The 14,129-nt window shown below is 48.8% G+C and overlaps 1 protein-coding gene across 4 annotated transcripts in view; it reads right to left on the bottom strand.

The window, feature by feature from the left end:
• Window positions 1–610: 610 nt before the first annotated feature.
• Window positions 611–14,129, bottom strand: part of JAML (junction adhesion molecule like) — a 29,486-nt gene continuing 15,967 nt past the window's right edge. For 3 of the 4 annotated variants that reach the window (XM_028105855.2, XM_028105854.2, XM_028105856.1), the window contains 6 exons: window positions 12,839–12,951; window positions 10,330–10,567; window positions 6,986–7,124; window positions 4,706–4,766; window positions 2,962–3,051; window positions 611–1,108 (listed from right to left, as the gene is read on the bottom strand). In XM_028105855.2, coding sequence (XP_027961656.1) covers window positions 1,037–1,108; window positions 2,962–3,051; window positions 4,706–4,766; window positions 6,986–7,124; window positions 10,330–10,567; window positions 12,839–12,951 — 713 coding nt within the window. In that variant the 3' untranslated portion in view covers window positions 611–1,036. The other variant, XM_088018051.1, reaches the window with a different exon arrangement.

The following is a 14,129-nucleotide window of genomic DNA, read 5'->3' as shown; positions in this document are numbered from 1 at the left end:
CGAGAACCAAAGGATCTTTAAAACAACCTCATTAGGGGCGCCTGGGTGGCCCCGTCGGTGAAGCGTCTGCCTTCGGCTCAGGTCATGATCCCAGGGTCCTGGGATTGAGCCCCGCATTGGGCGCCCTGCTCAGCGGGAGACTGCTTCTCCCTCTCCTTCTACTGCTCCCCCTGCTTGTGCTCTCACTCTGTCAAATAAATAAATAAAATCTTAAAAAAAAAAAAAAAGAACCTCGTTAAATCTGACAATGGTAACCAAAAAGTACAGGAATCTCACCTTTCAGACCAAGAGCTACATCGGTGGCTGTCCACTTTGGCAGCCCATGAGCTCCACATTTGAAAAAGACAGATGCCCAAGCTCCAGCTCAGATGTCTTCAGCAAGGCCCAGCAAAGAGCCACCAGCCATTCTGATACCTAGCCAGGCTGACAAGGGCTGGGTTAAATCCTCGACCTGTATCCATACCCCACTGCAACCCATTTGCCCCCACACGGTCCCAGGGCCAACACTGGTCTCCAGTGGCTCTCCTCTCCTCAGTTGTCTGAGGCATTCCTGACTATAAATTCCTCACCCAGCCTTCGCTTGCCCCTCAGCCAGGGTATACAAACAGGATGATTTCCACAAGCCACATTTATTTAGGGGTAGTTTGCCAAAGGAATCATTTGGGTTGGTTTTTATTTCTGCAATTCTTCCCAGGGACCCATCCATGAAGAACACCATCCAAGCTGAGGATCTGATGGAATGCTTGAGGCTGCCATGGCCGCTCGGCCAGGGTCCCCAGGGCCAGCGTCCAGCTCCGGAAGGACGGCATCCATGCTTCCCTCCGTCGGGGCCTGTCCCTCCCAAGCTGTCCCGTCTTTCTGCTGGGTTTTGAACCCTTCTTCTTCAGCCCTTCGACCAATGAGGCAGGAGAAGAACTTGGGGGGCAGGGGGGGTCCCGGAACGACCCATCCAGTAACTCAGGATACACAGAGGAGCCTCTGCCACTGCTAAGCGCAAAAGGAACTCTCCTTTCTTCTCAAAGGTCTTGCTCTGGTTTTAGAATTCACCCAGCTGACGTTTATCAGCTGGGTTACTGGGTGCTGACCTCAGGGAAGGCCAAACTGGGTGCTGCAGGGGGGGTGGGGAGGAAAGAAAGCACAGGTGTAAGTATTTCCATCAGAATAGTGACCATGTACTGAGCTCTTTCCATCTCTCTGACCCAATTCTGAATTTCACCAGCACTCACGCATGAGAGCCTCACCACCGGGAGGTGGATATTATGATTCCCATTTTAAGGATGAGGAAACCAAGTGTCAGAGAGGCTAAGCTACCTGCATCTAAGTCATAGAGCCAGGCCTGTGGGCCCAGGTCTGCCCAACTTCAAGCTTGTGATGTTAACCACTGTGTTGTCCGGCCCCAGAAAGGGGACACGGTGCCCCCTCCTCTGAAGTAAATGTAATCAATTCAACAACAACAAAACAACAAAATCCAAAGTTTGTTGTTATCCCTGCTCCCTAATCAAATAATGCCTCTCTACCAGAGGTCTCCAACAGGTGGCCCGCGGGCCGGGATTCGCCCAGAGGCTTCCCGAATTTGGCCCATGGCCTTTAAAACAACCTGACTGGCCTCTACAAGCCTTTGAGTCTTGTGGCTTTGGCCTCTCATCACACTCGCCTCATTGCACCTGTTTCAAAATGACAGAAGTGCTGTTCTACGCAAAGTTTCAATCCAAGCACCTCCGCTGAACATGGGGGGTAGAGGTGGCGGCTCCCAGGTTTTCTGCCAAAGGTGCCATGCCGGTGGGGCCGCTCTCAGCCACCGTGCAGCTGTCGGCAGCGAGTGTCCGGGAGGCCGCACGAGGCCCAGGAGCGCCTGGAGCATCCCGTGGTAGTCCCAGGAGAAGGACGGCAGGGGAAACAGGACCGCACGCGACTTCAGAGGGGGGGCTACTGTTTCACTGGGTGGAACCCGGCCAGGTCCCTGACCTCACGCGCCCTCAGCAGGATCCTTCTCCGCTGCCATCATCTGGGAATCATGTGTCCTCGGTGCTGGTGTGATGAGAACAAGCAACAAGCCACTGTCCCCCAAACGGAGGAGGCCAGCCTGCCTGAGCCCAGCAGAACACGGCTCCCTTCACGGCCTGGGTGCCTATTATTAGCCTACAAATAGAACCGTGCCCATTGCCAGCTCACTCCTTCTGTCCTTACTCCTACTCACTACACGCCGGGTGCCTTTTCTAGGTGCTGTGGAGCGGAGGAAGCGGGGGAAGGAGAGCGGGAATCCGACTCCATATTATTATACAGAATGCAGCCTTCCTGGCAATCACATTATGTCAAAACAGCATAAGCCACAGAATTTAAAAATGTAAGAACTGGAAGGGACTCTCGGATAGGAAGGAAAATTGCGACACAACGTTTGTCCAAGGCTCTATGGTACCCTCTCTATTAGGTTGTGTTCAATCTCTAATGAGGCAGAGGCGCTTTGCTTCTCCCTGACAAAGGTGCCTCTTTTCACCACTAAAATCAATCATCTTTAGCCCTAATGACCTTTAAAGACTCGAGACTGGAGGGGTGCCTGGGTGGCTCAGTCGTTAAGCATCTGCCTTCGGCTCAGGTCATGATCCCAGGGTCCTGGGATTGAGCCCCGCATCGGGCTCCCTGCTCGGCGGGAAGCCTGCTTCTCCCTCTCCCACTCCCCCTGCTTGTGTTCCCTCTCTTGCTGTGTCTCTCTCTCTCAAATAAATAAAAATCTTTAAAATCAATCAATCAACCCTCGAGACTGGGTATGAAGGCAAGTTTGGTGTTACTTTTCTATCCAGCTGAGCGTCAGCTTCTCAGACTTCCCTACTACGTAGAAAGATCACTCAGGAGAGTGACACACACCCCCCCCCCCAGGGTGATCTAGCTACGCGGCCACATCCTTGCCAACTCCTTCTCCACCCTCCGGACACCTGGCCCAGCTGGGCCCAGAAGCGCTCTCACCATGGTCATGTAGGTGGCCTCTGCTTTTCCACTGGATTCTTCTTCCGCCTCGATCTGCTCCTGTGTGGCTATTGAAGAGTAAACATGTTTCTGGGTAGGTGGGGGGGAAATAGTATAAACGTTACTAAAAATCAGCAAATGTTATGTGCCCAAGTAAAAAGCCACCTACTACTATTTGCAGGGCATCGACACCAGAGGATTATTAAGAGCTAGAAAATGATCACTGATAATGATAATTCAGTCCCCAGTCTTCCCGAAAATTAAGAAAATTGGCTAGTCAGCAAAGAGCTCCGTCTTAAGAACGAAATTCTTTGCTTCAAAAGACAGACCTCTTCGTTTGGATGGGCACTTAGGTAGCAGCAGGGAATCCTTATCTTGCCAGATTATTTGTACTTTGTGCTTAGTTCCTTCTATTTAGAGGCATGGCAGGATGGCATTGATCAGCAGCTAACCGGGGTCAGCTCTTTAAGAGGGTTTCCAGGGCAGGGACAGCCCTCGCTGGACTTCACGTTTGTGAGGTCGGTGGTACTTTGTGATTCATGTTCCTGTCACTATTTGGGGAGGTGATGTCATCCAGTGACAAACTCTTGGCCTTCTGGAGGCCCCTGCACTATGTTGTGACAAAATCCTATTCTTGGGTCACAAACAGGGCAAAAGATGGGAAAGTAAATATTCCAAGAGGAGTTTTTAAAAGAAGGGAAGGAGGGAGCGAGGAAAGCAGGGAGGAAGAGAGGGAGGAAAGGGAGTTCAAGGAAATGAATTCATTTCTCAGACCCTAATAACAATTATTTATAGCTCTGTTACAAACTAATATGGAAGAAAAAGTTCTTCTTGATCCTCTCTTTTTTTTTTAAGATTTTATTTATTTATTTGACAGAGAGAGAGACACAGCGAGAGAAGGAACACAAGCAGGGGGAATAGAAGAGGGAGAAACAGGCTTCCCGTGGAGCAGGGAGCCCGAGGTGGGGCTCGATCCCAGGACCCTGGGACCATAACTCGAGCCAAAGGCAGACATTTAACAACTGAGCCACCCAGGTGCCCCAATCCTCTTTCTTAAAGTCACCGAATATTTAATCTGAACCATTAACTTCTTCACTTAACTCCTGAATATACCACAATTCTCCCTTATGGTTCCACAAGTGCCCAGGGATTATAAAGCCCTTGCAGATCATCAGGTTATTTGAACCTTAAAACAGGTCAAATGTGTTCGTCCTCACCCTCATTTTACTGGTGAGAAAAGTGTGGCTCTGGGAGGTGGCAGAGCTGGGCTTAAATAGGGATTTCTTTTTAAGGTTTTATTTATTTGTCAGAGAAAGAGCGAGAGAGCACAAGCAGGGGGAGCAGCAGAGGGAGAGGAGGAAGCAGACTCCCCCACCGAGCAGGGAGCCGACGCAGGGCTCGATCCCAGGACCCTGGGATCATGACCTGAGCCGAAGGCAGACGCTTAACTGACTGAGCCAGCCAGGCGTCCCATGAACGTGGATTTTCTGACTCTGAGTCCAGCGCTCTTTCCTGTGGCCCTACCAGGAGGCCCCGTGGACCCACCCCACTCCCTCCTGGGGGACTCTCACTCTGGTGATGAAGATTTCCCGAGCCCCTGCTCTGTACCCAGCACTGGCCGGTATGCTGAGCTATAACACCGAGTAAGACAGGCCACGCAGAATGACAGTGACTCCCCCTGGACGGAGCCGTATCCACCCTCATTGGGCTCAGCAGCGAAATGGAGGTTTGAGTTTTCCCTTACCTCTGGATCAGGCTTCTTTACGTTCTCCAGGCTTTTTACCAGCATTGTGGAGGTTATTGAGCTGCAAGGCAGGAAAAGCAGGCGGAATTAGCCGGTGGGCACTATATATTCAAGGGGGCCTGCCTGAGACCCCACAGAGCCTTGTGAAGAGGGGGACCCCAGAGGAGGAACTCTTCTCCCTAGACTCCCCAGTTCACCATGAAATCTGAGAAGTGCACCTCTCTGGTGGAGAGCAGGGAGGCATTCTGGAGGGAGTCTGGGCTGGACACCTTCGACGTCTCTATTACCTAGCTAACATCTTTCTGTCCACACAGTTTTACATGACTTAATAGCGAGCACCGCCCCGGGCATTCGATGTTATCAGAACCTAGGACTGGGGAGACGTAGCTGAGCCAGCAGGGGGCAACAGAAGCTCAGCGACACCCAGTTCAAAGGGCTCCTCCCCCCAGCGAGGCGGCCAAGCAGAATTAGTGCCACAACCCCCCCTCCCTCCCCATCCCCAGCCCCCAGCTCGCTGGCCCTTTCCCAGCCCTTGGCCTTTGATCTCTTGACCATCTGCCTTCTGCATCTGCCACTGAATATACTTCCCTTTTTTCTGTTTTGGCCTAAGGTAGAGCTAAAAAAAAAAAAAAAATCAGGGTTGAAGCTAGAAAAGAAACCATATTTTTTTTGTCTCAAAGTGGAGGGAATAGTTTTCTCATACTTTCTGATTCTCATTGTGTGTGTGTTCTCATTGTAAAACTAATTCGAATAGTAAAGAAACAGAGAGAGTTGGAGGTTGAAGTCCTAGTAAACCTCCTGCCCTTGTGGGACCCACCTTCTCTTTTCTCTCAAATAGCACTACTGAGACTTTGGAATTATTCTTTCTCAGCGCAGGCCTAAGTGCGCTCACACAAAATAGATTTATTGTATATGCTGCTGCAGTGAGCATTATATAATTTTCTTTTTTATAAAACTGAGATCATATTACATATTACACATTACACATGGGACATTTTCCCATGCCATTACATTCGGGGTTGTGCAGTATGTCACTGAGTGGAACACTGATTCAATGACTCATTAGCTGACAGTCACCGTGGATGATTTCAGTGTTTAATTATCATCAGGGCTACAGCAACTGTGCTTACGAATCTCAGGATATCAGTCTGATTGTTTCTTTAGGGTAAGCTAGTAGACATGGAAGTGCTGATTTCATTTGGAGGGAAACAGAGGCCCAGGGTGGGGCGTTGAGTTGATAATGGTTGTCTAACTCTGGGCTCAGGGCCATCTGCACGCCCAGAGCAAAGACCCTCAGAGAGGCCAACCACGTTCAAACCAAGTCAGAGAGGCCCTGGGAAATGGAAGTGCAAACCCAGCAGGCAAAGCACTTTCTGTAGAGTCCGTGTTTCATGGGAAAGGAGACTCAGAAGGCAGAACCCAGGAATGGGGGTCTTTGCCCAATGACAGCATTTCAGCAAGAGAGCCAGTTTGCCCCAGCAATGTATCTCGTCATCGGCAACTGGGTAAGTGGAGGGACATGGGCCTGCCAACGGCCAGTGGAACACTGTTGCTATGTCTGGGCATCTGGGCATTTCGGAGACGCTGGGAGAAGGGGGGATGCATTCAAGACTTTAACAACACGTTTCAACAATAACTAACTCAGGGCATCCATTCAAAAATACCCTCTCAGAATTAGAATGTGTTCATGTTTTTTTTTTTTAAAGATTTTATTTATTAATTTGAGAGAGAAAGCACAGTCAGGGGGAGGAGGAGAGGGAAAGGGACAAGCAGACTCTGCACTGATCCTACAACCCAGAGATCATGACCTGAGCCGAAATCAAGAGTCAGACGCTTAACCGACTGAGCCACCCAGGCGCCCTAGGATGTGCTCCCTCCTTAAATGAGGCCACCGACAACCCTCAAGATCTGATCTTCTATATGGAGTGGGTATTGTGGATAATTCAAAAACCATTTCTCTCAGGCACTGAATGGCACCTTAAAGCTCTTGTGTAAGATTTATACTCCTAAGTATGCTCGCCTTAGACCACCATTTACAAAAGAGCCGATAATCTCTGTAAAATACCAAAATGAAAGAGGAGGGTGTAGGGACAGGCGAGGCTTTTCTGGAACACAGCAAGCGGAGGGCTGGGGTCGTTACAGAGACGACATCTAGTGTGACAACCACGGACGATTCTATTTTAAAGGACCCCCTCCTGTGCGAATGGCATGGTTAGGACCCTATCACTCTTCCACTTCAGGCTCGAGGCACCACAAGCCCCCCCCCCCCAAGCCCAGTACCTCTCGTTCCTGTGGGTCCTCTTCATGGTCAATATCAGAACAGGAAGCAGCAGGACAGTGCCACAGACAATGCCCACAATGATCACCACCTGATTACCACCCAGGATCTCAGGTCTGAGGGCTACTGGGGTCACCAATGCTTGGGAAAGGAGAAAAGCAATGAGAGGGTGTCAATAATCCAGAAAACAGCTGTGAGTCCCACCAGTTCTATACCAAGTAGCCGCAGCCAAGTCAGGAAGGTGGGGGAGAAGGCCAGGCTCCAGCCCATGCTGAAACACTGGGGCTCCAGCTGTCCCCATTCGATGGAGAACCAGGTCTGGCCCCCTTGTTTATCCCTAACTACAGCGTAGATTAAGGTGGGTGGGAGAAGAGAATAGCACGTCACCTACAGCAGAGTTTCCTTTGACATGAACAATTCTATCCTAAAATAAAATAACAGACGTTTTAGAGGCTGCAGATCCTTCTATAAGAAAGTGGTTGGTTTCAAAAGGATATATGGTACAACAGTCAGCCCCACAGTCATGATACCAAGTAAGGCACTTCCACCCAATGAAGAGGTACCCTTCATTCATTTCCTCAATTCACTCTAAATACATACATAAACACTCCTGGGTGCCATTTATACTAGGCAAGGAAGCCTCAAAGACAAACAATGCATGGTCCCTGCCTTCAAGGAGAGGGACAAACATGTTGATGGAAAACCACAGATTGCTATGGGGGCCATGATGGCAGTCCACATGGGAAGTCCAAAAGGGTACCCAATTCTATGCAGAACAGATGAGAATCTCTCAACAACAGTTTTAAACTTTAATTCAGGAAACATCAAGTTTGTTGGGCGCGCAATATGGAAAAGGATGGGGGCGCATTACACACAAGGTCTGGAGGCCCAAGAGGATGGTATGTTCAGAAATTAGAAATAGTTCCATGGGTCTGGCTCAAGGTTGCACTTTTGCACATGGTGGGGAATTAGGCTGGACAGATAGCAGAGTCTCGGTCATGAAGGGCCTTGATTATTCCACCCAGGAGTCTGGCTTTCTTTCTGTAAATGATGGAGAAACCAACCACTGAAAGACTCTGAGCACCGGGACAGAATGTTGAGATTTGTGATTTAGAGCAAATGGCACGGAGAGCTGCAGGGAGAACTCACGCAGGGGCTGAGAATGAGAGCAGCCACCAGCTAGGAGCTTACAGGCCAAGACAGAGCGGAAGACAGCTAGAGCGTGGTGTAGGACTGGAAGGAAGGCAGACTCAAAGTCAGTAGTAGAAACGACAGGACTGGTTGACCTGTGAGACTGGGGGGTCATGGGAAAGGAAAGAATCAGGTACAACTCCCAGGCATCCAGCGAGGTAGCTCTGTAGGTGGTGAAGGTGTTGACTGAGGTGGAGGAGATGAGCTGGGGACAGGTGTGCAGGAGGAGGTCTGGGTATGTTGCATTTGAAGTATTTGTGGAATATTTGGCTAGAATTTGATGGAATCATAGATGAATTAGACAGGAAGGAAGGAAGGGCGGGTGGGAGGGAGGGAGGAGAGGGAGGAAAGAAGGAAGAATGAATTCAACATAGAAGATATTGTATATATAAAGAATACAGTGTCCGATACTACGCGGGCAAAGAAGGCTGAGGGTGGTCGATTAGAGCCACATCGGTGACCTAAGCCAGAGCAGAGGCAGAAGCAGAAGCCGGGATGCAATGCACTAAGGAATTAATGGGAAGTGAGAGAGGAGGCACCACATTACGGCCTCTTAGCAAGCTACTTGGCTAGGTCAGGAAAGAAATAGATCATTGATTGTGGTGAAGGACGCACAACTCTGAATATACTAAAAATCACTGAGTTGTAGGCTTTAAATGGGTGAATGTATAGGATGTGAGTTATTTCTGTTTTAAGAAGAAGACACAGGTAAGAGCTAAAGTAGACAAGGACAGGTGAGAGGAAGAGGGGGGCATATTTATTTGTTGTTGTTTTTTAATCATTTATTTGGGAGAGAGAGCCGGGCACGTGAGCACAGGCAGGGGGAGCGGCAGAGGCAGAGGGAGAAGCAGGCTTCCCGCCGAGCAGGGAGCCCGATGCGGGGCTCGATCCCAGGACCCTGGGACCGTGACCTGAGCCAAAGGCAGACGCCCAACTGACTGAGCCACCCAGGAACCCCTATTTTTGTTTTTTGTTTTTTTGTTGTTTTTTTTTTTTGAGGTGAGCATATTTATAGGCTGGATAGCAGAAGCCAGTAGAAAGCGCAAGTTTCCAGAGACAGAGAAAATGCCACCTGAGCACAGAGGTTTGGATAAGCCCAGGGCGGAAGGGAGCCTGGCATGGCGGGACGGACAGAGAGGTGAGGATGCGGGCAGATGTAGTTAGGCCTGGGTGGGGGGGGGGGTGATAGGGGGGCTTGGAGGTTGAGTGAGCTCCCACTCATGGTATGTATTTTCTCTGTGAAGTAGGAATAAGACTTCTGAGAGTGAAGAAATCCATCTGTCCCTCTTCCCCCTCCAGCTGGGACCCTTTGCTATGTCTTACAAGAAGGCGTCTCCAGACGGGCGCCTGGGTGGCTCAGTTGGTTAAGAAGGCGTCTCCAGAGATTCAAATCTCTGGTCAGAGGTACTGAGGTGTGTTCCCTCCTCACCCGCATCCCTGCCCAAAACAAACCCACAGCCAACGCCCAGTGCAGGGCTCTAGCAAAAGGCAAAGTCCACAGGCCACATCCTGACTGTTAACTTTGTTACCATTTAACTATAATCCCTCACTTATCAACCTCTCTTGGTCCACACAATAAAGAGTCTTTATTCTACACACCACTGGCTTTAATGTACAATGTTTGCCAGGACAGAAAACCTTTCACCAGAGAACACCCCTCTTTTGAGTTCTGGTCCCTTCCTGTTTTCTGTCTGCTCTGTGCTGTCTCTCACCAGCTCAGGGTCATTTTCCCTTCTGCTACAGAGCGTACACCATCCGAGGAAAAAAGACCTTGGACATCAGCTCCAATCCATCCCTGAGCTCCTGTATCTTTAGATTGGTATATTACACGGGCAGGGAGTGAGTTCTGGCAGAAGGCTGGAGTTCACCAAATATTAGCTCCCTCGTCTTTGAGGTACCCGCAGGGCCAGAACTAGAGTGAGGCAAGCAAGGTGCCTAGGGCTCCAGATGGAAGGAGGCATCACTGTGAAGGTCACGTAAGTCCAGGGTATGAGGACTTGTATCAGAGTCATGCAAGTACAGCACCTCAGAGTCATGCCTCCTGCAATTCTGCACCCTAGGTGCCTCTCTGGCATCTACTCCTGGCCATGCCTAGTCCTGGCCATGCCTACTAGCTATGAGGCCCCTCATCCCTCCCCAACCAAATGTCAGATACTTCGGGGCTCTTTCACGATCACGTGCAGCGTGGTGGTTTTCCTGAAGGTCAGGTTCCCCAGGTGGATACTACAGGTGTAGCTTCCTCTGTCAGACTCCTTCACTCCTTGCAGCAAGATAGACGCATCATTGTGGGAAGTGTCCCCCACCAGGGTTACACGGTTCTGGAAGCGGCCCCAGTTCTCGGAGTACCCCACAGGGACACTGAGTTTGGGGTAATAACGTAACACAACCTCCTCCTAGAAGGGAAAAGGAACATATGAGATTGCAAGGACCGAGAAAGACAGGGCATGGGGAAGGCTGAGTGGGGGGCTCTCGGGACTTATAGGGCCCTATACGTGTGGGCAGTGAAGGTCTGATCAGAAAGTATGAGGCATCATGAGTCATGCACACACATGCGCACACAGCACGTGTAGCTGTGAAGGACACACAACCGCTGTCCCATTGGCAGAAAGGGATAAGGAAGGAAAGGGGGACAAGGGGCGTTCCCTTTTTGTACTTCTCCAGTAAAAGGAAGTGTAAGTACACCTTTACTTCTTATGGCATTTCCAGTTGGATATCCAATAGGCACTTGAAACACGTCTAAAACTCAACTCCAAATTATTCCCCCAAACCAGCTCCTTCCAGTCCATCCCTTTTTGGTAAATGGCAAAGCCTTATTCCAGATGCTCAGACTAAAAATCTTGCAGTCATCCTTAACTCCTCTCTTTCTTAAACTCACATTAAAAATCCCGCAGCAAATCCGGTCACCTCTACCTTCAAGACAAATCCAAAATCTAGCCACTTCTCAACTCTTCCATGGTTACCATTCTGGTCCAAGCCACCTCATCTCTCACCTGAATTCCTGCAAGGAGCTTCCTTACTTGTCTCCCTGCTTAACTCCTAACTACAGTCTATTCTCAGCAGGTGAGCCCTTAGAAATAGAAGTTAAATCATGTTACTCCTCTACTCCAAACCCTCTGATGGCCCCCCATTTCTACTAAATGTACAAGGCCCGCCATGATCTGCCCACTCCATCTTCCTTTCTGATTTCATCTTCTACTTTTTCTTCCCTCACCTACCTGGGTCATTTTACTCCATCCACACTGAGCTTTTTGCTCTCCTTGAGTACTGGCCTCAGGGCCTTTGCATTTGCTACTCCCTTTGCCTGGGATACTCTTCCCCCCAGAAATACACACGGTTCGCTCCCTCACTTCCAGCAGATCTCTGCTCAAATGTCATCTTTTCAGGGAGTCCTCTCTGACCAACCATGTAAAACAAGAACCGCAAATGCCCGCTTTCTTGTTCTCCATAGCTCTTGCTATTACCTGACATACCACATATTTATTTCCTCCTTATTTTACTGTGTATCTCCCTTGATCTTGATCATAAGTCTCCCATCAAGGCAGGAGCTCTGAGTGTCAGCCACATCAGTGCTTAAAATAGTTGTTAAATGAGTAAGTGTTGGAATTTTTATAAAGGGAAGTAAATATTACTATTCTTAAAAAGGTTTTAAGAAAAGTAAATGGGTATACAGACACAAACATGAATGAGAAGACCTGGTCTCTAATACCTTATCTCTTGTGTTTTGAACTCACAGCTCAAAATGTTCTTTTGCGACCTATTTTCTGCTGTGACTTACTTGGTGGTTGACGTCTAAACACATGACGGACTCCCAGAGGTGGAGCTGGGACTACATGGAATTCCCCATTCCCCACCATGATGCCACCCTTTCACCCCCACTCAGCATACAGGAATCAAGTGACTTGTTTATAGGGATGACTGGGAATATGTCTTAATAGAAAAGCTACTTCGCACCTTAATTTTTATTAACAATAAATGACCTGGGATATCCCCCACAACACACCTTGACCCGTACGTATATCACCATGCACGGAGGACATCTACCAGTCTAGTGAACTAACTTGCCACTTGCTGCTTCAGAGTTCCCATGAACCACTCCATACCCTGGCCTCCAGGACCTTCTAATCCCAACATCGGAAGAACCCATAAAGACAAAGAAAATTCCCTCCATCCCATAAGTGGGGCAGTGGGGCATAGAAAGAAACTTACCAAAATAACCCAAATAAAAATAAGAATGCAATCATTCTTATGCCTAGCCCAAAGCTTAGAGACAAGGCCACAGAAGTCATCCCCCTCCTTCTTCCATAGACTCTACAAAGAGGGGAAGGGAAAAGAGGAAGGAAACTAAAATGCAATGTCCGAGACACATACAAATACTTTACATGGACGATCCAGTATGTGTCTTGACAACCCTACAAGATGAACAGCAGCAACAGGAATATCATCCTCTTCTTTGTCATCCTCCTGAGAGTCCTTCTTCCCACCACGAAGCTGAAGTTGCCCAGCCAAGTGGCTGAGCTGGAGGACCAGTTCTGGCAAGCTCCAAAGCCCAAGCCTCTTGCAACAGCACGACATGGCACCTGGGGCCTAAATTCTCCCTCTCCCCGCACTGTCCTGACACCATCGCCAGGGGCTTCTACTACACACTGATGGTTCTTCCTCCTTACCTTGGCGTGCTCTCCTGATGAGAACATCCAGTCTACCTTGGTCATGCGTTTCTCTTCTGTGCTCTGGAAAACACACCCCAGCTGAGTCGAGTCACCCACATGGACCATGAGCTCTGGGGATAAAATGGTAACTCAAGTCAAACCCAAGGTATCATCTACAAACGTCAAAGAACTTCCAGAAGAGATCATGTTTAGCCAACGATCCTCAGCCATAAAATCAATGTCACCACCATATACTGCGCACATTCACTCCACAGATGAGCCAGATGATCCTGTGGGGACAGAGTACCCAGCGGCCTCTTGCTCCCAGGACACCCCATGAGTAAGACAGTACCCACGGCTGCCCGCACACATCAGCTCTGATGGGTCTTCATACTACAATAAACACTTTGTGATTCCCTTTAGTTCCCTGCTCCTTCCCCTTTTCTAGAATTTCTCCTGAGTTCCAGCTCCAACTCAAGCTATACTAAAGAAAGTACAAAATCAGAGGGGGAGACGAACCATGAGAGACTATGGACTCCGAGAAACAAACTGAGGGTTCTGGGGGGGGAGGGGGATGGGTTAGCCCGGTGATGGGTATTAAGGAGGGCACGTTCTGCATGGAGCACTGGGTGTTATATGCAAACAATGAATCATGGAACACTGCATCAAAAACTAATGATGTGATGTATGGTGATTAACATAATAAAAAAAATAACGAAAGTACAGAAAATCTTGAGGCCCCCTCTTTCTGTTCACCAACTTAGATGCCCACATCTGCTGAACATAAACAGGAAGTAGAAAGTTATATAACTGTCATGGCTCGTCTAGTTAACTTCTAGAAAGTTATATAACATGTCACTGGCTCTTCGAGCTGAAAAACTGATTCACAGGCGATTTTCTTCAATTTCTTTTATTCTTTTTACAAGTTGTCTTAGGACTTGCTTAGGACAGTTCTGGCCACAGTACAGGTCACAGGACTGCTTGCTAATTAGGCCAAGACAATAGACAGTCTTCCTCTTGGCTTTCTTTTCTGTTTCAATCCCTGCCCCATTCCCCCCTCCCCCAGAAGATCCCTCTCCCCCTGCTTCAGGCTTCCCAACTCCTAGGCTCTTCCTTTTGCTTATTTGTATAAGCAGCTGACCCCGTCATATGCTTATTGCATAAGTCATTTTGAGGGGCTCCTGAAAAAAAAAATTAGCAAGATGTTTCTAATTTTTCAATAATCTGTTACACAAAGTCAGTTAAGAAAAGAAACGCAGTTTGGTATTTAGGGAGACACAAGCCTCGGTCTTAACTGTTCAAAAGAATA

This window comes from Eumetopias jubatus, unplaced genomic scaffold (assembly GCF_037043125.1).
Source record: "Eumetopias jubatus isolate StellerSeaLion01/CBP00866 unplaced genomic scaffold, mEumJub1_p1.0 scaffold_13, whole genome shotgun sequence".
Lineage (NCBI taxonomy): Eukaryota > Metazoa > Chordata > Mammalia > Carnivora > Otariidae > Eumetopias > Eumetopias jubatus.
This window is presented reverse-complemented; position numbering and strand designations above follow the sequence as displayed.